This window comes from Cebus imitator, unplaced genomic scaffold, assembly GCF_001604975.1.
Source record: "Cebus imitator isolate Cc_AM_T3 unplaced genomic scaffold, Cebus_imitator-1.0 Scaffold208, whole genome shotgun sequence".
NCBI classification, from domain to species: domain Eukaryota; kingdom Metazoa; phylum Chordata; class Mammalia; order Primates; family Cebidae; genus Cebus; species Cebus imitator.
In genome coordinates this window covers 1,362,499-1,386,059 of record NW_016107523.1, presented here as the reverse complement: position 1 = coordinate 1,386,059, position 23,561 = coordinate 1,362,499, and the positions used below count along the sequence as shown (strand labels likewise).

Below are 23,561 nucleotides of genomic sequence, written 5' to 3'. Positions count from 1 at the left end.
TGATCCACCCACCTCGGCCTCCCAAAGTGCTGGGATTACAGGCGTGAGCCGCTGCACCCGGCCCCTAATTTGAATTTTTATAAATATTATGTATCTTATCTGGCAATACAGAATGTCACTTTAATGACAAAATCAACCCATATAGCCACAACTTTTTAACCTCATGTATACTAATTTCAAGGGGGGAAACAAAGCAATAGCTACAATAAAAATCTTAAAAGATACTTGAGGGACATCTATTGTAAGAAATATTTTTTAATACTACTATTTGTCATATAATTATTATCCCAGCAGATTTCCATATGTGAACATAATAGGTAACTGGCTATCTCAATTTTAACTTGAATATACAAGAAATAAATCAATACTATTTTCCCTTAAAGCAAGAAATATACTAAGGAAGATGGGAAGAATAAACAACTCACACTATAAAATTATTTTAAATGAGAACATGCTGCAATTTAAGAGTAGTAATACTACCTTGCATCTGAATGTGAGTTTAATGAATACCAGATGTTTGTATATTTGTGTATTCCATAAAAAATATTTTGAAAGAAGTACATTTACTATTAATTCACAGATGATAAAGTGGATCAAAGTCATGGAATCATCTGGCAAAGACCCTATAGTTGATAAGTTAGAGTTAACAAGATCCACCTCTTCTGCAAACTTGATAATTAATCCATATCAAGTGCAGATATTTTACAAACCTATTGTCTGGACTGACAATTTTGGGTAAGAAATATTCGTCTAACAAATAAAATTTGGAATTTGTATTTGTACACTAGAGTTTATGAATAAATGGAAGCAATTTATAGCCAAACATATTATATTCTGACATGTTCCAACATATATATTATACAGCTATTTAAGTTTCTGAATATTTAAAGGACACATACAATACTAGTTTTAAAGAACATTTTAGAATCCTCTTTAACTATATGGCAGGATGGGAACAGTGTATCATTTTTCAGATCAGTGACATTTGACAACCATTCAATCTAATTCAGCTGCAGTTTTCAATGATGGGATTAAGTGAGTATTTGAACATAGCTGTCATCTGAATTTCTACCCTAGGCTTTTTATGTATTCACCTTGGATTTGTGATTTAATGTATACCATTGATCCTATTTACTTTGTGGTATATCTCACACTGTAGATTTAAAGTTACTTGGTAAAAAATTTGCCCCTTTGTAATAGACAGTTGATGAGCTGGCACAATGAACATAATTATTAGATCTACAATTGTATCAGTTAATATTATATTAAATCAATAAATGATTGGTAACCTATCTAATGTATATTACAACACTATACCTTTTGTATGAATCTTTATAAAAGGCATTGAAATTTATAAAATATAAGCATGGAAATCTTAAGAGGGAGACAACGACACAAACTTAGGAAGAGAAATCATAATACATCTGGCTGGGGGACAGTTTAAAGCATCACAGACAATTAAATCTCTCTAAATTTGTAATATTGGAGCTCCTTTACCAGACAAAGCTAGTCATTAAACTAGACACAAAATGATTAAAAGTGCAAATATCTAATAGAAAATACTCACTGATTAGAATTTAGTTATATCCAAGGAAAACATATGAATAAACAAGTTTAAATTACCCATTAAATATTTTTGAGAAAGAGTTAAAGTAATATAGAACTGAATTCCAAATGCCTAATGAAAGGTACTTCTCACAAACAAAAGCGGGAAAGGGCAAAGAAATAACAGAATGGCTGTATAAGAGATGTTTGCGCCTTAGCTGGGATTTGTTCTACCTTGAAAAACTTGTAAATAAAAAGCAGCTGTGGATACATTTTTACCTAGAGCTGATGTGGAGATAAGAATAAACACTTGGTAGCATAGTCCCGTTTCTCAGGATTTTGTATTTTGTTTGCTTTTTAAAATCACGACCAACTATTACAAATGAGCTGTGCTCTCAGTAAATACGGTAATAAAGGTTATCACTCCACTTAGAGGTACTTTCTTCTCAGTAAGTGACTTTCCAAAATACATTATTGATAGCAGGGATAACTTCATGCTAAAACAGGCTCTACAAAGGCTGCAAATGAGAACACAAACGTGCTGTCTGAGCTCTACAGCCGTAAGCTGTGAGTGACATTCAAGTGAGGACAGCAAGTTAAACACCAGGACAGAGAAAGGAAAGGAAACTGAGGAATAGGGTTAAATTGAGGAGCTAGTTTTAGAACTACAGATTATTCTAGAACTAGTGATTTACGGCAGAGGGATAGGCTAAAATGAAGGAGATCCTAAGGAGAAAAGAGGAGACAAAATGGCCTTGACCTAAATATCCTGAAACTACCAAAAAGTATCATTTTGAAAAGACACTTCTAATAGCCCTTTAGAAATGAGAGGGTTAATTTTTTGAATAACTTTTTTAATTGCATTTTAGGTTTTGGGGTACATGTGAAGAACATGCAGGATTGTTGCATAGGTACATACATGGCAGTGTGATTTGCTGACTTCCTCCCCTTCACCTATATCTGGCATTTCTCTTAAAACCAGTTTTTTTTTTTTTTTTTTATAGCTTTATAGAATTAGGAGGCCGTTTGTATTATTTTCTATTAGCAATTACCAATTTCTTGGTGCGTGGACAAATGTATCACCAGTATTAAACTTTTTGTCGCTGTTGTTGGAGACACAGTCTTGCTCTATTCCCCAGGCTGGAGTGCAGTGGTGCCATCTCCATTCACTGCAACCTTCGCCTCCCGGGTTCAAGCAATTCTAATGCCTTAGCCTCCTCAGTAGCTGGAATTACAGACATCAGCCACCACACCGGGCTAATTTTTGTATTTTTATTAGAGGCAGGGTTTTGCCACGTTGGACAGGCACGTCCTGAACTCCTGACCACAGGTGATCTGCCCACCTCAGCCTCCCAAAGTGCTGGGATTACAGGCATGAGCCACCATGTCCAGCTTCAACTTCATTTTTTATAACATGTGTGTGTGTGTGTGTGTGTGTGTGTGTGTGTGTGTATTTGTTTAGCACCCATTTTTGGTTTCTATATCTCTTATATTTAATATTTTCCTTCCACTTTTAAACTGCAAACATTCATTTTTCTCCTTTTTCTGATCACATTCATAAGATATTAATCTATTTCATATTATAAGGAACTAGCTTTAAATTTTATCTAGTGTTTCTTCTATTTCTTTATCTTTAGTTCCTACTTAGAGCATTTTGGTAACATTTTTAGCTGAAAGCTTGATTCAATTTATCTGTTTTTTTAATGAAGATAAAATCAAAGACAAAAAATAAATCAGCCTCTCAGTAGAATCTAAGCCATTTCTCATATGTTTTCATATGGAATTCTTTTGCCTTCACAAATATAGTTTTATACTATTGGTTTCTTATTTAACAAATCTTAATCAAACTGAATCTGTATTACTAATTTCTGGTGTTACTGTTAACATCGATTTTGAAAGTTTGTGGATATTTAATGACATTTTGATGGCATTCAAATGTATTATCCACTTACAATTTGTGTATGTGGCAAGAAAATGTTTTAACATGTGAGTATTTTCCTATGCCTTTAGGAAGTTTATGAAGAAGAGAAGGATCAGAAGTGACTCTTAGCGCGTCTTTCTTTCTTGGCTCTGGTTTTTGCCAGAAGCATAGAAGGAGTCAGTCCCCAAATTAGTTGGAAACCACTTCTACTACCCGTCATCAGATAGAAGTGGTATGGCTTCAAGGGTGAGTGGCTTCCTGGTGCATCCAACAAGACTGGGCCCTAGCCAACCTTAGCGTTCTCAGCATGAGGATTCTCAAGTCTTCATTTTGCACAGAAGCAAAACAAAGCTAGACACCTGGAACACTAATTACACTGCTTTCCACTTTTGCTTCACTCACCCCCCAAGCTTTTTCACCTCTTCTTTGTATGCAATGACTGCATCACCTGGAATCTCTTAACCCCTGACTTCTGGTTAAAGTAAGGAGCAGTAATGGTAGGATATTGGAGGATTCAATGGAGAGGGTAAAGTATCACTTCTCTCAACTTCATCACCAGGCAAGGATTTGAAACTAACTGCATTCTTCAGATATCTAGGGGTTCAGTTCACAGTTGTGTCCAGTGACCTTCTCTTTAAGTGAGGGATTTTACCAAATTAATAGCCCTCACCCCATTTTACTTTGAGATAGTAAAGGTTATTAGCTTGTGCCAGCCCCTGCATTCTTCACCATTCATTGTTTTTTCCTTGAATCCTGCCTACATTTCTTTTTTTTTAGATGTGTATTTATTGATTCATTTAATTATTTTTTTGAGATGGAATTTGTTCTTGGTGCCCAAGGCTGGAGAGCAGTAGCGTGATCACAGCTCACCGCAATCTCCACCTCCTGGGTTCAAGCAATTCTCCTGCCTCTCAGCCTCCCGAGTAGTGGAGATTACAGGTACCTGCCACCACGCCCAGCTAATTTTTTGTATTCTTAGTAGAGATGGGGTTTCACCATGTTGGCCAGGCTGGTCTCAAACTCCTGACCTCAGGTGATCCACCCACCTTGGCCTTCCAAAGTACTGGGATTACAGGGGTGAGCCACTGTGCCTCATCATGTGTATTTATTGATTCATTTAAAATACCAGTCTGTTGCCTGCTAACATAAATGACATGGTTTATATGAAAAATAACTATTTTCCAAAATAAATTTAGAAGAATGTCATGGCTTTATATTTTGTGCAAAGTTCTGTGATGTCTGGATTAATAGATTCTCAAATCTAATTCTGTATTCTGTCTATTACATTATCAGACACATATCATGTGTCCTCTGGCAAAACTGTGCTGTACATTGGTGAGAGTGAAAAAGTCCTGCCCACATTTCTATAAGTATTCTCTTTACACTGTCTTCAACTTTTTATGTATGTCATCTGTTCTATATCAGGAGAGTTAATACACTAGACTTCATAAGATACCTTAAAATTGTAGACTGAATTTATCAGTAGATACCTCAATGAACTAAAGATAAAAGGCTTTTGCCTTGCCTATGAAAGATACCACGTAAATCTAGTGAGCTCTGGCCATTTCCACAGGCTTAGGAGAGAGCATTCCCAATAATGACAGACCTACAGTTTTCTGAACGTCTAGTTGAGAGCTCAGATTTGAATTGGGTTCATGTAACTGATATTTTTAAACTATTGCTCCTCTAGCACATCTAACTTTATAGGTGAACTTCTTGATAATGCACACCTATTTTCCAGAAATATCTACTATGCTTTGGAGTATCTAGAGAAAAATCACTATTAAATATACAGTTTTTTGTACTCTCAATTTTTTGCTGTTAAATATATTATAACCTTGACAGTGGTGAATTAATGGCTCTAAGCAAAAATGTATTTCCATCAATTTTTCTTTGTGGATTTAGCAGCATTTGTACTATGCAATATGTTTCAATATTCACTTTCTTGGATAAAATGGCACTCTAAGTTTGTTACTATTCTATCACCGATTTTTAAAATACCCTGATTTATGACCCATTTAATTTATAGAATTCTTAGTCATTATCATCCGATTTAGATCTTACTCCAAATGCCAGCCATGGCTCACCATGCTTTGTTCTTCCCATCTCCTTCCCACTACCTCTGCTCCCCTTCTGCTACATTTCATCTAACTCTACACTCCGTCTACTGCACCTGCTGGGTTCTCATTCCAAATGCTTTTTCACCTCAAGGTCTTTATCACTCTGTCTGACCCATCTTCCTATAGCTAATTCCATAGCTCACTCCCTTTTTCCAGATCTCTGCTCATAGAGCAACTGAACCAAGAGGTTTTCTCAGATCTGTTACTCTATTTACCCCTTTTTAATTCACTTAACTGTCACTAAGTACATATGTTTTATGTTGCCTACCATGTGGCTGTAATCTCTATGACAGGAAGGGTTCTATCTGCTCTAATATCAATCAATCATCTTATATACTTTATGCTGAGAATTTGTGATTTTTAAAAGGAAACTTGAAATAGTCCTATTATTCAACATGATTTATATTTATATCCTGCCCAGGACAGAACACACCCAAGCTCACCTTTCAAAAAAAAAAAATCCTGCACTTGAACATTTTAATTGTTTATTCTTCCTGATAATAATTAAACTAAAGTTGTACCAATGGATGTTTTCCATTTTTGTTTGTATGTTTTTATAATTACAAAATAATGGAGAAGTATTCAAGGATAATGCATTTACTTTTTTGAGATGGAATCTCACTCTGTTGCTGGGCTGGAGTGTAGTAGCACAATCTCGGCTCGCCACTTCTGCCTCCTGGGTTCAAACAATTCTCCTGCCCAGCTTCCTGAGTAGCTGGGACTATAGGCGCCCACAACCATGCCCAGCTAATTTTTCTATTTTTAGTAGAGATGGGGTTTCACCATGTTGTCCAGGATGGTCTCAATCTCTTGACCTTGTGATCTACCTGCCTCAGCCTTCCAAAGTGCTGGGATTACAGTGGTGAGCCACCGCACCCAGCCTGCATTTACTTTTGAAAATCAATGTAATTGATATCTTTTGGTCAGGGGTTAAGGAAAAGATTATTTTGTTCTGATTTTGGTTTCTGCATGAGAATGAATGTCTTGAGGTTTTGTCCTCTGCGTTGGAGGCCAGGGTCTTAGGCAGTTCCTCATTTAAGCCCTGCCTCAAATGAAAGCATTGTTAACATATGCTTTTGAACAACTCCTTCTCAAATTTAATCCATTATTTTGGGGACTTTCCCTGCTAAAACATTAGGAGGTTCTCTATTTTCCATGAGAAATGTGGCCTTTCCAGAAGAGGTTCATATACAGCATTAATTAAATTTTATATTCACTATATTCATTTAATGATTTCATTAAACATGAGGCCTATGACCAGATTTATTTATATGGCCATCATTGGAAGTACTGAAGGTTGTAAAGTCAGGTTTACTTTTCCCTTATAAGTTCCTCTTTTAATTGAATTATAGTATGCATATAGAAAAGTATACCTATGTATACAGCTTGATGAATTTTCTTACAGTAAATACAAACATGTAACAGCTATCAGGTCAAAATGTGAAACATTAAGCACCTCAGAAGATTCCTTTATGCCTTTTATTGACATATTCCTTCCAAATTTAACCAAACTCTTGAATTTTAAACCCACAGAAACATTTTGCCTGTTTTTGAAGCTTAATTGAAAGAAATCATAGCAGGTATACTTTTGTCTTATTTCACTCACATATCTTTTAGTAAATTCTTTCAACTTGTGTGTTATTTGTAGCTATGATTTGGTCATTTTCACTGTTTTGTAATATTCCATCATGAGAATATGTCATAGTCATTGCCAGTTTTGGCTATTACAAATAAAGCTGCTATGAACATTATCATATATGCCTATTTTAGGCAAACATGGAAATGTATTTCTGTAACTTGTGTCTACAACAGAATTGCTGGGTGGTAAGAAATAGGTATTTTCACATTTATCAGGTTATGCCAAACTGTTTAATAGCTGTCCGAATCATATTTCCACCAGTTAGTTGTGAGATTTCCAGTTGATCCATGTCCTCATCAACACTTGGCATTAGTAGTCTATTATCAGTCATTTTGGTAATTTTGTATTGGTATCTCATTGCAGATTTTTTTCCCAGTTACTACTGAGTTTAAGTATTTTAAAAATATTATTCTTCAATTTGTCAACACCCTTATTGTGTTCCTGTTTATTATCTCAGTCTATAAAACTTAAAATTCGATATAGTAAAATCCATTTGTTGCACAGAACACTGCTGTAAGAAACAGTTTGCTGGGCACGGTGGCTCACACCTGTAATCCAAGCACTTTGGAAGGCTGATGCAGGCAGATCACCTGAGGTCAGGAGTTACAGACCAGCCAGGCCAACATGGTGAAACCCCATCTATATCGAAAATACAAAAATTAGCTGGGCATGGTGGCATGCACCTATCATCCCAAGCTATTAGGAAGCCTGTTTTTACACAAGACTGGGATATTCCATATTGTAAGTGTGTCAATTATTCCCTATGTATTTAACTCAATGTTAATCATACTTCAAATGAATGTGCATGGAAATTGAAAAGATTACAAAACAAATACAAAAATAGGAAGGGCCAATAATAACTAATGAAATCTTTAAGAATTAAGTGGCAGAACCTAGTTCACCAGATACTAGGATGTATTATAAAACTACATTATTCCGTATGACGTGGTATTTGTGTGTACGTAGAGAAATACAACAATGGAAACAAATTGAACTGTAAAAACAGACTCACACATGTACTGATAAAATTATCTGACACACCTAGTCTTGTGAAGCAAAGGGGAAGCAACATTATTTTTAATAAATGGTGTTTTGTCAATTAGATTTCAAATGAAATAAAAACTGAGCCTTGATCTATTCCTCACACCATATTCAATAATCAATTCCAGAAAAAAACAAATCTAAAATCACATGGTAAAACAATAATGGTTCTATAGATAATAACCTAATATAGTATCACAATGACTTTGGGTAGGTAAATATTTCTTCAATAGGATATAAAATTATAAAGTTTTAAAGAATTAACTATATCCAAGTGAAAAACTTGTTTTTATTAATATTTACCATTGAGTGAGCAAAAAGGTAATCCATAGAGAAGGAAACCACATTTGCAACTTATAAAACAAAGGGCTTACATCCGGAATATAGCAGTAACTCATAATTTAGATAAAGCCCAAGTTAATTTTTCTCTTTCTGAAACACACTTTGGATTCAGATGTCAAATACTTGCCTATGCCACAGTCATATAAATTTCCTTCCATGGTTATCTGTTTTATTGCCAGGATTTTTCTGGTTCCCTTGGAGTAGGCAGATAGCTCAAAATGAGCAGGCAAGGGAACCCCCTGGGAAAAGAAGTCGTGGAGAGGCTGTCCGAGAGTCTCTGCTGCCTGCTGGCAGTCAGCCAAACAGACCATGACTGCACTGGCCACACTGATTATGTTTGGTCTTGTGGTTGGCCTCTTCTAGTCCCAAAGGGGATTTAGCAGGCCCTCGCCAGAGATAACCACTCTACAGATTTTCCCCACAGACAAGCATGCACACGCTCCTCCAAAAACTGGCCCTCAAGTATTCTTTTGCTCATTATAATAGTAAACACACACACACACACACACACACACATCCCTGGGTGGAGATTGTAGATGCCAATGGGACATGGTATGTGTCCTAGCATGTACAACCAAAGAACGTGTGTGCCCAAAAATGCTCCCAAAACATGCTTCCAAGTAACACCCCCACACCTACCCTTTCATGATTTATCATCTAACATTCTCAAAGAAAGTTCCACAGCACTAGCTGCTGGCTGGCTCATTGTTCCTTTGTGTTCATATGCACTCAATGTTTAGCTACCACGTACAATTGAGAATACTTGGTATGTGGTTTTCTGTTTCTGTGTTAGTTCACTTGGGATAATGACCTCCAGCTTCATCCCTGTTGCTGCAAAAGACGTGATTTAATTCTTGTCTGTGACTGCCTATCATTGTATTCCATGCTATATATGTACCACATTCTTTTTTTTTTCCCTCCTTCTTTGAGAGGGAATCTCATTCTGTCTCCCAGAACTGGAGTGCAGTGGTGCAATCTCGGCTCACTGTAACCTCCACCTCCTGGGTTCAAGTGATTCTCCTACCTCAGCCTCCAGAGTAGCTGGGATTACAGGCATGTACCACCACACCCAGCTTATTTTCATATTTTTAGTAGAGAGGGGATTTTGCCATGGTGGCCAGACTGCTCTCAAACTCCTGACCTCAGGTGATCTGCCCCGCCTCAGCCTCCCACAGTGCTGGGATTACAGGTGTGAGCCACCACCCCCAGCCTGTGCCACATTTTCTTTTTCCAGGATTGACTTTTATAGGAGATTCAAAAGTTTTTTAATGACATTTTCTTGGTGGCAACAGTCCAGCTACAATCAAATAAATTAAATCTAATAATTCTATGTTCTGCTCTTTTCTTCACTGTTACATTTTGAAATGGAGTATGCTATTCTGATATTTCAGACATATTCTTTGTGTAACTTTAATATTTAATAATTTTCATAATGTAGATGACACTGATATTTCCAAAGGGTCTATCAGACTAATGAGAAAAAACAGTTCCTAGATTATTTTATTCTGCCTGCAAAGTAAAAAATCTGTAATTTCTTCAGAAGGCAGTCAAACATCTCTATAAAATAACTTTCATACGTTAAAGGTGACAATGACCCTGAATTCATAAAATCAGCCAATTAATTGCTGCAAAGTTTCCTTTTCCATCTCCTGTGTAATGTCATCTCCCTGCCAGATAAGCTGAGCAACATTTTCTGAAGTACATGTTATTATTACTCTATCCCTGCTTATGGTTATTTTAAGAGTAAGTAATCAATGTAGTTGAATTTATCTTTGAAAGAAAGGGGTGATGGAATTAGGAAGCTACTACAAGTACCTGGTAAACGTATTGGTCAATTACAAATATTTTAGGATGTTAAGAAAGGAGGACTGTCTCCAATGCCATGATAGAGGGAAGGAATTGCCAAGTTATTCAGAGATTAGACCTCCTCTGACCTGCCTACTTGGTTTAGCTGTGATTGTTGACCTCCCCCCCCCCGCCCACTTTCTTTTTTTGTGGGGGGGGGAGACAGAGTCTCGCTCTGTCGCCAGGCTGGAGTGCAGTGGCGCAACCTCGGCTCACTGCAACCTCTGCCTCCCGGGTTCCAGCAATTCTCCTGCTTCAGTCTCTCGAGCAGCTGGGATTACAGGTGTGCACCAGCATGCCCAGCTAATTTTTGTATCTTTAGTAGAGACGTGGTTTCACCATGTTGGCCAAGACAGTCTTTATCTCTTGACCTCATCATCTACCCACCTCAGCCTCCCAAATAGCTGACATTACAGGAGTGAGCCGCCGCGCCCAGCCAATTGTTCATTTCTTCTAATACAAGACATGTATTTTAGTCCAGTTGAATCTAAACCAAATGTAATAGAAAACAAATGTGCCATTCTTATCCAGGGTAAAGATAGTGATGTTTCTGTGTAATGTATATGCTTAGAGGTGGTGTTAGTGTTGGCTTAAACAAATGCCATCATGAGATTTGAACACACTTAGCACATATAAAATTTTTGGTGTAGTAAAATCCATTTGTTACACAGAACACTGCTATAAGAAACTGAGGTCACCGGGCTTGGTGGCTCACACCTGTAATCCCAGCACTTTGGGAGGCTGAGGCAGGCAGATCACCTGAGGTCAGGAGTTCCAGACCAGCTGGGCCAACATGGTAAAAACCTGTCTCTACTAAAAATACAAAAATTAGCTGGGCATGGTAGTATGTGCTTCTAATGCCAACTACTAGGAAGGCTGAGGCAGGAGAATTGCTTGAACCCAGAAGGTGGAGGTTGTAGTGAGACAAGATCACACCACTGGCACCTCAGCCTGGGAGGCAGAGGGAGACTCCAACTCATTAAGAAAAGAAACTGAGTTCACTGCAGGACTCTGTCCACCAAACAGCTGCATGAAGTAAAATCTGAAAACAACAGGGAGCAGCCTATCAGATCTGGTCAGTGCCTTTCCCTTTCCTTTGTGGCAGCATGCATTTGCTTCCTGAATCATATTACCCACAGACAGACGTACGTGAATTACATGTGCTCTCCATACGAACTGGTCTGATTTACAAGAGAATTTGAGATAGTTTCTCTGCATTTGAGGCCAAAGCCCTCACTCAAACATGAAGCATGCTGTTTCACAGCATCCAGACCTTGTCCAGGGCACTACTTACATTATTGTTCTGCAGAACCCGCAGTGCCTTGTTGACATTGTTCAGGGCATGAACTCTTGTGGATCCTTTTTCTTTTGGCTGAAAACAAAATGAAAGAGTGTTCACTGACCAGCAGAGAGACCAACAATCTACCAGAAATGAAACGATCTATGAATTTCACTGTTAACTTTGAGTATTTTAAATGAACACCGGCTGTGGGGCATTAATATAATGAATCTAAATACTTTGGGCGAATTGTCCTTGGCCTGGTACATTTTTTTAGCATAAACGAACCACTGTCTAAGAATGGCAACACTTTTTTCTTTACAAAGGCTATTCTGGGATGATTGTTCCTTCATTCTATAGCTCAGTTGGGGATTATTGCATGACCACCAATGAGAGAAATATCGGCAAGTATAAAATCATTCGCTAGGAAGACAGAAAAGCAAGTTAATTCCCAAGCTTTTAAGGAAAATTTAAAGATCTGACTCTAGCAAAATAACATAATGCCAAATGGGGTTAAATGAAAGGTTTTCTGTGAAGAGATTACCTTAATTGTCTTTGTCACTGAAGCTGAAAACCTCAATCATCTTTGGTTCCCCATTTTAATCTCAATCCAAAAATTTGTATCTTGCCCTATAATTTTTCAACTAATATCTGTATAGTTCTCTGCAATATACAAATTAACTCATTTGTTCAGTTGTAGAGTTTTAGAAATTCAACTACAATGGTGCCTGTTGTATTTACTCCTTTTACTTTTGGTTTTTTTACCTTACTACATTGCCCTTATTAGCTACTGCCTGGAAAACATAACTTCCTTCCCTTCTCTACTCACTCACCGTTTCTTTATTTATCCATCCTGCATATCTTCAACACTGACGTTCCTGAAGTAACCCCACTGGCAATGCAAACCACTTGCAAAGTTCTCATCTCAACTGTTAGGTGACTATAGTCAACAGTTAAGGGCAAGAACTACAAAGCTGACTACCTGGGTTCAATTTTCATCTCTGCCATTTCTGTGCTGTGTGACCTGGGTAAAAAATTTTAATCTCCCTGTACACCAGTTTTCTCATCTGTTAAAAATGGACTTAATAAAAATAGTAGCCACAGACATACACAAATTACAGCATGTGCTCTCAGTAAGAACTGCTCTGATTTACATGAGAATTTGAGATAGTTTCTCTGCATTTGGGATCAAGGCCCTTACTCAAACATGGAGCATGCTATCTCACAGCATCCAGACCTTATCCGGGGCACTACTGACATTATTGTTCATATAGCTGAAACCATTGTACAATATGGTTTCTGGGAGAATTCAGTGTGTTCATATTCATAAAGCACTTAGATTGGTACTTGTCACATAGTTGGTACAACATAATTATTGACCTCATAGTATGTGCCAAGTACTTTCAATGCACTACCTTTAATCCCCACCTTGCAAGGCAGAGAGTTTCATCCCCAGTGTAGACAAGTGAACCTCAAGTTAAAAGGTCTAATATGTTGACTGCCACGTAACTAACAATTCATGGAGCCAGGACGCAAACTCTTTTCTGTGTCTGTACAACTCTACTCTTGCAAAACTTATTTCCTTCTTCTCCACCTTGTGCATGCATCAAACAAATAATCTCTATTTCTTTTTTTGCATTTTACGCCTATACTTTCCAGCAATGCTCCCATCTTTCTTGAGCAGTTCCTCACCCTAGAACTCCTTATCATTTGCATTGCCTGCTTAACAACCCAAATTAAGCTAAAGCCATCTTACTCTCCAAAGTGACTTGCCAGATATTCTTTATAACACGGTATTGACATCTGATTCCTTTGACTTCACGAAACATTAAGGCTAACTTTATGAACCAGAATCTCCCTTTTCACCTCCTAGAAAATTTTCCTCCAAGAACATCTGAATGATGTACATTTACGTTCTGATATTTTTCCCATTTTCCACCAAAAAGAGGAAGAAAACAAGGCTGTAGAAAGACTTTAAATGAAAAAATTTTTTAAAGCAGCAGTTGGACACGGTGGCTTCCACCTGTAATCCCAGCACTTTGGGAGGCTGAGACAGGTGTATCACTTGAGGTCAGAAGTTTGACACCAGCCTGACCAACATGGTAAAACCCCTTCTCTACTAAAAATGCAAAATTTAGCCAGGCATGTTGGAGCATGCCTGTAGTCCCCGCTACTCAGGAGGCCAAGAATGGACAATTGCTTGAACCCAGGAGGCAGAGGTTGCAGTGAGCCAAGATCATGTCATGTCACTGCACTCCAGCCTGGGTGACAGAATAAGACTCTGTCAAAAAAAAAAAAGATAAAAGCAGCAAATAACCAGGCTTCTTGTGTATCTACAGATTCATGGCATACAAGTTTAATGGTAAATTTAGGACTTTAAAGTTTTGAAAATAATTACATCAATCCTTTGCCCAATACTTAGACAAAAGCCATATATTTCCTTTTAGTCAGTTGCAGAATTACAGTCATAAGATTTAGCAACATTTTCCTTTGTATCATACTCAGACATTAGATGTACACATATGTGCGTATGTATTAGAACCCAAGATACTCTACTCTTTTGAAAAGCTGCAGCTTCTTATCCTAAAGTGGGAACCTAAAATCTGCACCTATTAGAGTCTCCTTGGGGAGTATTTCTTATTTTATGATTGTAAGGCAAGTACCTTCCTTTTAGCCCTGGGGATGTCCTGAGCCAATAATCCAAATGCAGATGCTTCCGAGTAGAATACTAAAATTTCTGTTCAATAGTATACACGACTCCCATTAGGAGAAGATCTATCTGCAGAAACTATTAGAATTCAAGACTAAGTATAGGGAACTGGAGTTCTGGGATAGGGAGCATTCATTAGAGAGGCGATTCTGCTTTATGGAAAAGGCGAAATCATCAGACCAGGGCTGACAGACCAGCGATTAGGACAAACAATAGATTACGGATTCTGTTAGTAGCAGTATTGGAAATTATGTCATCTATACTGGCATGTGTAAATATTTGGTGATTTTTCCCCACCACTAGCTTACCCCATAATGGCCAATCCCATAGATATTTTGCTATTTTTTCTTTAGTGCTATTACTAATTAGATTCATTTTGTCTTAGCATCTATGTATATATGTGTATATAAATGAAAAACTCAAGTGCTTTTTAATTTTTTTAATTTTGCTGAAATTAGTAATTGTTTCTTCATGTCAGATGGGTAATGTGCCAACATTATAAGTTTTGAGGGAAGCATATCCCACACATGAGTATAAACACCCAATCATCATGCTTATGAATTACAAAAGGATATGAAATTCATTATTTTAAATGTTTTTTTAACCCTAACAAAATTGCTTTGGGTGATGGACAGGTTGCCTCAGTCAAGAAAATGACCAAAGGCAGGGTGTGGTGGCTCACGCCTGTAATCCCAGCACTGCAGGAGGCCGAGGCGGGAGGATCACGAGGTCAAGAGATCGAGACCATCCTGGCCAACATGGTAAAACCCTGTCTCTGCTACAAAAATACAAAAATTTGCTGGGCATGGTGGTGTGCACCTGTAGTTCCAGCTACTCGGGAGGCTGAGGCAGGAGAATTGCTTGAACCGGGGAGGTGGAGGTTGCAGTGAGCCAGGATTGTGCCACTGCACTCCATCCTGGTGCCTGGTGACTGAGCGAGACTGTCTCAAAAAAAGGAAAGAAAAAGAAAGAAAAAAGAAAAGAAAATACAATGACCAAAGAGAATTGCAGCACGAGAAGTGATCATGCAGATACCCGGAAGTGAAGAAACCAAAAGCCTTGTACAGAGGGCCAAGACAGGTTAAGGAAGCCACAATCTTTCAAAGATTATTTCATGAACATTTCAAAGTCACTGGAGTATCTGTATTTGGTAACTGAAAATAGGACTTACCCCAGAATACAGAAGTAACAAGATACATAGGGACACACTGATATATATATGTGTGTATATAGATATATGTATATATCTATATATACACAAACATATATACATATATACACATACACACGTATACATATATACATATGTGTACGTGTACACATACACATGTACACACACGTACAAACGTACACGAGTACATGTATACACATATATACATATATAACTTGTTCATATAGGAGATGAATGATTATATCTCTAACCAGTAAAAAGACTAAGGTTACATGATGACCTTAAATTGCCTCAAAGAAAACAGTTCAGTTATAAGGCAATAGCACTGATTTTTTTTCCCATGACTACAGTTATTTCACTATGTCATCAAGTTGTTCTTATATCGGTACAAGTTCAGACTTCTTGAAAACATATCAGTTCTGGTTTGATATATAAACTAAATATATAAGCTTTAATTTAATATTAATCTCACATAGCTGAAGATATAAAATGAAAGTTATGTCTCTTCTCTATAGGACTTCAGAATTTGAGAAGAGATGTCATAGTCATATATACACTAAAAACAAAACAGTAAAGACAAAAATGGGCATTTTGTAGAATTTAAGAGGGAAAAATTAGCATAAGTCATTTGGGAAAGGCTTTACTGAGGAGAAATCAAGGCTTCTGGCAAACTGTTGGGGTAGACAAGTACAGAAAGAAATACAGGCAAGTAAAACAGTACAGGCAAAAAAATCAGATAATCTGGCAGTACATAATGAGAAAAAGTGGCTTAGCATAAGAGTTATAGGAGGCAGGTTGGGGGAGATAATATTTTTCTTTAACTTCAACTTTGAATGACAACTCGAGTTTGTATAACATGATAAAATCTGTGTGTTGGTATTCATGTGCTGGGGAGTTCTAATGAAAGGCAAAGAGAAGAGGTTAAGGCAATAATTTAGCAGAGTTTATTTGATAGGTAGGAACAGCATGATTGTAGACTGGGGGCTTAAGGTCTACTTTTTAGAATAATAGCAATCTAACAAGATTATTTTAGTCAGGGAATTTCAATTTGCGTTCTTCTCCCCATAAGACCTTGATCAACATGAAATTAATTTACCTGTAATCATGTGTAACAATCATCTGTCTCACAGGAATGCCGTGAAGTTAGACCAGATAATAGTTCAAGAGTAAGTTACATTTTCATCACATATGCTATTTACATATTACACTAAAAAGCCTATATTTTATTATGGTATCCCACATTTTTGATTTATAAACTAATACAGGCTCATTGTAAAGTAACTTCAAAATACACAAAAGTATAAAGATAATTTTTAAAGTCATTATGTATAAAAGCCTTCATTAAGACATTTGATAAGAAACCAATTAGTAAAACTGAGTAATATCTATTGGTATCAATTATATTACTGAAATTTACCTTATTTTTCTATAGACTATGCCAAATGAAAATCATATGAGTTTGCTTTACTCAGAAATATGTATTGCTAGTTAAATCAGTACTCAGTAAATTAGTTAATTTTATTAGATCTCAAAGTTATGTTCATTTCTGGTCTAAAATTCTACTAAGTTTAACGTTAACTTTAAAAAAAATAAGTAACGTACCAGTTTTTGCCCTGTCAGGCCTTCGAGGAGGTCTAGGAGGCGTCTCCCATCCTGTAGGTCACTAAAGAGGTTCTCTATATGCTGCTTCCCAAACTGAAATACAAAATATACTCAATGTAATGAAGCACACTTCCAATGATATATTTCCATGATTATGCCTTTTGGAAACGAAAGCTATATTTAAGGATAATTAATGTGCATAATTATTAATCTGCCAAAGATGATGGGTGAAAAAAGGAAAGTTCAAATGACAAAAACAAAACAAAATTTGATCATAGGTCAACTCTATTTGAATTATTTTGAATACCAGGGGTTGGAGATTTCTAGCCTAAGTGATCTAATTAACTCACTTAAACGAATGTAGATTCTACGAAGGAGACAAAAAAATACAGGAATGATCAGGCAGTTAGGGGTAAAGGGAGAAGTAAATATACAAAGAAGCAAAGACCACACACAATCTTCCCCAGGTGGGTACATAAAGCTTATCCATTCTTAAAGTATGCAGTTGTAGAGTGTTCGACATCCTCATCACTCAGAATGTGCTTACTGTGTATACGTATTTTGCATGCTGATTCAGAATGACCTATTCTCATACTGCATAACTCAAACTTGAGGAGTATCTGGTTTAATCAGGTTTGGAACAAGCCTGTGAGAGCTTTTCATATCTTTTACTCAGTTCTTTGCTCAGGAATTATACCAAGGAGAAATAATAGTGAATAAATAATATTTAACATCTTCGAAGTAAATGCATAATATTTAACATCTTCGAAGTAAACGCTCACAAGAGACACTGTTATATAAGTGAATTTCATAACTGTAGTCACATTTCTGTGAGATTAGCAATAACATACTTATCTTACATATGTGATACTGAGAGGTTAAGAAGGTGGCTCTTTGTCATGAAGCTGGAATGGGTTAAAGCCAAAATTGTGGCTCCGATCTGTCTAACTCTTGGTTCTTTTTCTTTCAATCTTATGTCACCTCCTTGTACTTTTATGTGGGTTACCCCCCATATAGGTACTGAGGAAGGAGAGTTAAGCAGAATCCTGGCACAATTAGGGCCTGAAGGATATCTCAGTTTATAGCGTTACTACTCAGTTATTTCCCTTTATATAATCCTTTATATATATAATCATATATAAGTTCATAGAATGAGTGCCTAAAGAATATCTTACTACTCATTTATATATATATATATATATATATATATATATATATATATATATATATATATCTTAGTTCATAATCAGAGGAATGCCTGGAGTAGACACGGTACAGAGCATGAATTAAGTAATAAGCAGCTTATAGTCGGAGGAATGTCTGGAGCAGACACAGTGCAGAGCATGATTTAAGGGAAAGACACTTATACCAGGACAAGAACCCATGGCCCAGGCGGCAGCGTTCAGTATTGTAAAGATACCCGCTGTATGGCAAGCTTGGGGCAAGAGCCACTCCTCCTGATAAAGGAGTTGTAGGACCTTGCTCCAGTTCTTGTGGAAGGCTGCCCCCAGACCAGCAATCCCTCAAGCATCCGAGGGCTCAAAACCCCTCTAGATAATCCCACCTTGGTGACTGAACTTTATCAGCTCTTGCTACCGTGCTACCCCAAAAACATCTTTCTATAGAAATAATTGGAAGCTGCCAGCAGGTGGCGGTAACCCTGACAGCTCTGTCACAGCTGTGTGACTTAAAGCATCCTCCTATAAAACTTCTTAGAAGTAGCATTCCCATAGAGGTATTGCACGCTGCACCCTCTTCACTGCGCACGGCCCACCTCCATGCCTCGGTGACCTAATGGCGGTGGACCCCTTACTGCACACAGCCCACTTCCTTGCCTCGATCACTTAATGGGAAGAGACCCCTTGCTGCACTGTCCACCTTCTAGGATAGATGACCTAATGTGGGTGGAACCCTTGTTTTATTGCTCACAACCCTATCACTATCCTTAAAGATGACTTCACTCACTGCCCTGCCCCCTAACAATATACACAATAAATACAGACACTTCTAGACATTCAGGGCCTTGCCCGTCTTCACTTATAGGTGACGCGGCTCCCCTAAGCCCAGCTGCGTTTTTCTTGTACTTCTGTGTCCTGTCTCTATTTCTCGGATCCTGTGCCTCAGTGCAGCATAAGGGACACCCCATGACCCTGTCGGGCCCTTAGCACTACACTTTTATAACCTACTATTTGATTATCTTTCAAATAGTTATCTTTCTTTTATTATATTTCACCAAATCCTTTTATGATTAAAACACTACAATCCCATCATATGAGATAACTCCCAGCTTTTTCATCACCTAAGTTATGTAGAAATCCCTCATTTAATCAGTCACAGGCATGTACTGAACATGAACAAACATGAGCTAGGTACTGAATCATATACTAGTAAATCAAATAGACATAGGTCCAGACCCTACAGAACTTAGAGTCCAGCAAAGAAAATATTCCAAAAAGGTAATATGACATAGAAGCATTAAAAAGGACTAAGGAACATATAACAGTGGCAACTCTGGTTTTGCAGCATTAGTAGCCAGGCATATTCACCAAAAGTCTTGGGTAAGACTCAGAGCCATGCTGTCTTTGGGTGTGAACCAGTACATTCCCAAGTGTGGTGGCCATGGGGATATACTCCTTGCACTTTTGGAAAGGAGAGACAACAACATGGACTTTGTCTTGCAGCTTGAGTACTAGCTCAACCAGTTAGAGAGATCATCAAGCAAGCTCCTAGGGTCCCTGATTGTAGGCCTTGGCTCCTAGATGGCATTTCTGGGCTCACGTGGGGCCTGAGGAGAACCCACAGCACTGAAGGGAGAGACCCAGGCCTGGCACCATTTACTGCTACTTAACTAAAAAGCTCTCGGGCAGGCCTTGAGTGAGCATCACTGGGGTAGCCAGGCCGCACTCACCACGAGCCTGAGGCAGTGGTAGCCACAAGACAAGATTCCTCTGCTTATGTAAAGGGCAAGAAAGGGTGGGACCAACTTTGTATTGTGGCTTGGGTGCTAGCTCTGCCACAATAGAACAGAGCACCAAGTAGATTCATAAAGATGCAACTTCAGGCCTTGACTCCTAGATGGGATTTCTAGACCTGCCTTGGGCCTCAAGGGCACTTATTGCTCTGAAGGGAAGGACATAAGCCTTGGTGGATTTGCCACCTGCTGACTGAAGTTCTTAGACATTAACTAAACATCATCTTTAGCCAGGCAGTGGTTGCCGTGGGCCTTGGGTGAGACAGTGCTATGCTGGCTTCAGGTTTGACACAGCCTAGTGGCAATGGTGGTGGTAACAGGAGTGTTTCTGTCATCCATCCCTCTAGCTCCAGGCAGCTCACCATGGAGACATACTCCTGTGGAGGTGCAGGGCGATAAGAGAGAGTAAGGGAAGAGAACAAGTATCATCTATAAAATTCTCTTGGATCTTATCCAAGACCACCAAGGTTGGACCTCTATGAGTCTGCAAGGGTCAAAGTATTACTTGGCTTGGGGTGCCCCCTAATATAGATATGGCTGTAGTACACAAAGTCTAAAGCCTTCACAAGAAGGATAGGTACAAATGAGAACAGATTGCAAATACTGCAGTAAATACACAACTCTTTATACACACACTTACCCACATAAAGACAAACATCCACTATTATCAAGACCATCCCGGAAAACATGATCTCAACTAGTGAGATAAAAAAAAGGCAACAGTGACCCATCCTGCACCAACAGAAATGTAACCTTTCAGACACAACTCAAATTATCTGTTTTGAGGAAGCTCACCAAAATCCAAGAAGAAATTCAGAATCCTATCAGAAACATTTAATGAATAGATTAAAGTAACTTTTTTTTAAAAAATCAGGCAGAAATTCTGGCACTGAAAAACTGACATGTCGAAGAATGTATTATGGTCTCAACAGCAGAATTAAGCAGAAGAAAAGTTTAGTGAGCTTGAAGACAGGCTAATTGAAAGTACAGGCAGAGGAGACTGAATACAAAAGGAAAAAAAAAGCACACCCACAAAATCTACAAAGTAGCTTCTGAAGGGCAAATCTAAGTGTTATAGGCCTTAAATAGGAGGGATAAAGAGATCAGAGGAGAAAGTTTATTCAAAGAGATAATAAAAGAACTTTTCAAAGCTAAGATAAGATATCAATATTCAAAAACAAGAGGTTATAGAACACTCAAAGAAGACAACATCAAGGCATTTAGTAATCAAACTCTTAAAAGTCAAGGATAAAGAAAGGATCCTAAAAGCAGCAAGAGAAAAGAAACATTCCAAGAAGCTCCAAAACAACTAGTAAAACTGACTTCTCAGCAGAACACTAATAGGCCAGGAGTGCGTCATGCCATATTTAAAGTGCTGAAGGAAAATACCCTTTATCCCAGGATAGTACATCCAGTGAAAATGTCCTATCAACAAGATAAAGACCTTCCCAGAAAGACACAAGCTGCGGGGTTTCATCAATAGCAGACCTGTTCTACAAGAAATGCTAAAGGGAATTTATCAATTGGAAAGAAGAGGACCTTAACTAGACAGAAAAGAAATCATCTGAACATGTACCCCAGAACTCAAAGTATAATAAATAAAATTAAAAAAAAAAAAATCATCTGAAGGCACAAAACTCAGTAATTACAAAACTATTATATACTGTAATTGTGGTATATAAACTACTCACATCTTGAATAAAAAGACTAAAAAAAGAGCCTTTTAGTTCCTCAGCCTAAAACAGCTAATAACTTTTTAAGACATCAACAGTATAATGATATAAAGAGAAAAACAAAAAGATTAAAAGAGGGACAAAGCTAAAGTATAGAATTTTTAATTAGTTTTCTCTTTGCTTTCTTGTTTGTTTATGCAACCAGTGTCGAGTTGTCATCAGTTAGAAATAATGGGTTATAGTGTTTGTAAACCTCATGGTAGCCTCAAATAAGAAAATATACTCAGATACACAAAATATAAAAAGAAATAAAGACATGCCACCAGAGAAAAATCACCTTCACTAAAAGGAAGATAGGATTGAAGAGAAAACCAGAAAACACCACAATGGTAGGAACAAGTTCTTCTTTATCGATAATAAAACTGCATGTAAATGAAATAAACTCTCCAATCAAAAGACACAGTGATAGAATGGTTTGAAAACAAAAAATAAGACTCAGTCTTTTGCCTACAAGAAACACACTTCAGCTACAAAGCCACACACAGACTTAAAATTAAAGGATGTAAAAAGATATCCCATGTCAGTAGAAACAAACAACAAAAACAAACAAAAACAAAACAAAACAAAAAACCAGGAGTAGCTATTCTTATATCAGACAAAATATATTTCGAGACAGAAACTACAAAAAGAGACAAAGATCAACATATAATAAAGGTATCAATTCAGTAATAAGATATACCAATTATAAATATGTATGTACCCAACAATGGAACACCCAGATATATAAAGCAACATTATTAGACCTAAAGAGAGCTGGAAACATCAATACCTACTTTCAGAATTGGACATGTCAGACAAAAAAAGTCTACAAGCAAACACTGAACTTATTCTGTACTACAGGCCAGAGGGATGTGATAAATATTTACTGAACATTTCAACCAACAGCTGCTGAGTGTACATTCCTCTCCTCAGCTCATGGAGGATTCTCAAGAATGGGCCATATGTTAAGCCACAAAACAAGCCTTAAATGCAAAAGAAAAAAAAAGGAAAATATGAAGCATCTTATCTGACCACAGTTGAATGGATTGAGAAATCAGTAATGAGGAATTTTGGAAACTATATAAAAACACAAGGGAATTAATCTATGTTCTCCTGAATGACCAGTGGGTCAATGAAGAAATTCCTAACAAAATTATAAAATATCTTGAATCAAATGAAAAGGAAAACAACATACCAAAACTTATGGGATACAGATAAATCAGTACTAAGAAACTTTACAGCAATAAGCACCTACATCAAAAAGAGAGAAACAATATACCTTAAAGAACTAGAAAAGCAAACCAAACTCACAATTAGGTAGAGCCGTGAAGAAATCCAAAAGCTGAACAGACCAATAACCAGTAATGAGATCAAAGATGTATGTGACAAGTCTCCCAACAAAGCAAAGCATGAGACCTGATGGCTTCGCTGATGAAATTTACCAAACATTTAAACGCTCAATACTCAAACTATTATGAAAGACAGAAGAAGAATTACTTCTAAACTCTATGAGGGCCGTATTACCCCAGCATGAAAACCAGACACAACATCCAGAAAACAAAACTGGATCTCTGACGAACACGGCCATCTCCCTCTCTCTCTGACGAACACGGCCATCTCTCTCTCTCTCTGACGAACACGGCCATCTCCCTCTCTCTGACGA

General features: G+C 37.5%; 1 protein-coding gene and 1 non-coding gene across 8 annotated transcripts in view; both read right to left on the bottom strand.

Moving 5' to 3' along the window:
• DMD (dystrophin) overlaps positions 1 to 23,561 on the bottom strand; it is a 2,133,401-nt gene that overhangs the window by 1,746,531 nt on the left and 363,309 nt on the right. For all 7 annotated transcript variants that reach the window (XM_017548497.2, XM_037745683.1, XM_037745686.1 and 4 more), the window contains exons 3-4: positions 17,216 to 17,308; positions 11,748 to 11,825 (exon numbers count right to left, since the gene is read on the bottom strand). In XM_017548497.2, the coding sequence (XP_017403986.1) occupies positions 11,748 to 11,825; positions 17,216 to 17,308 (171 nt within the window). The remainder of the gene's footprint in view (positions 1 to 11,747; positions 11,826 to 17,215; positions 17,309 to 23,561) is intronic.
• Positions 14,915 to 15,015, bottom strand: LOC119474085. The gene has a single exon (XR_005203385.1). It is a non-coding gene; the product is annotated as a small nucleolar RNA U13 (small nucleolar RNA).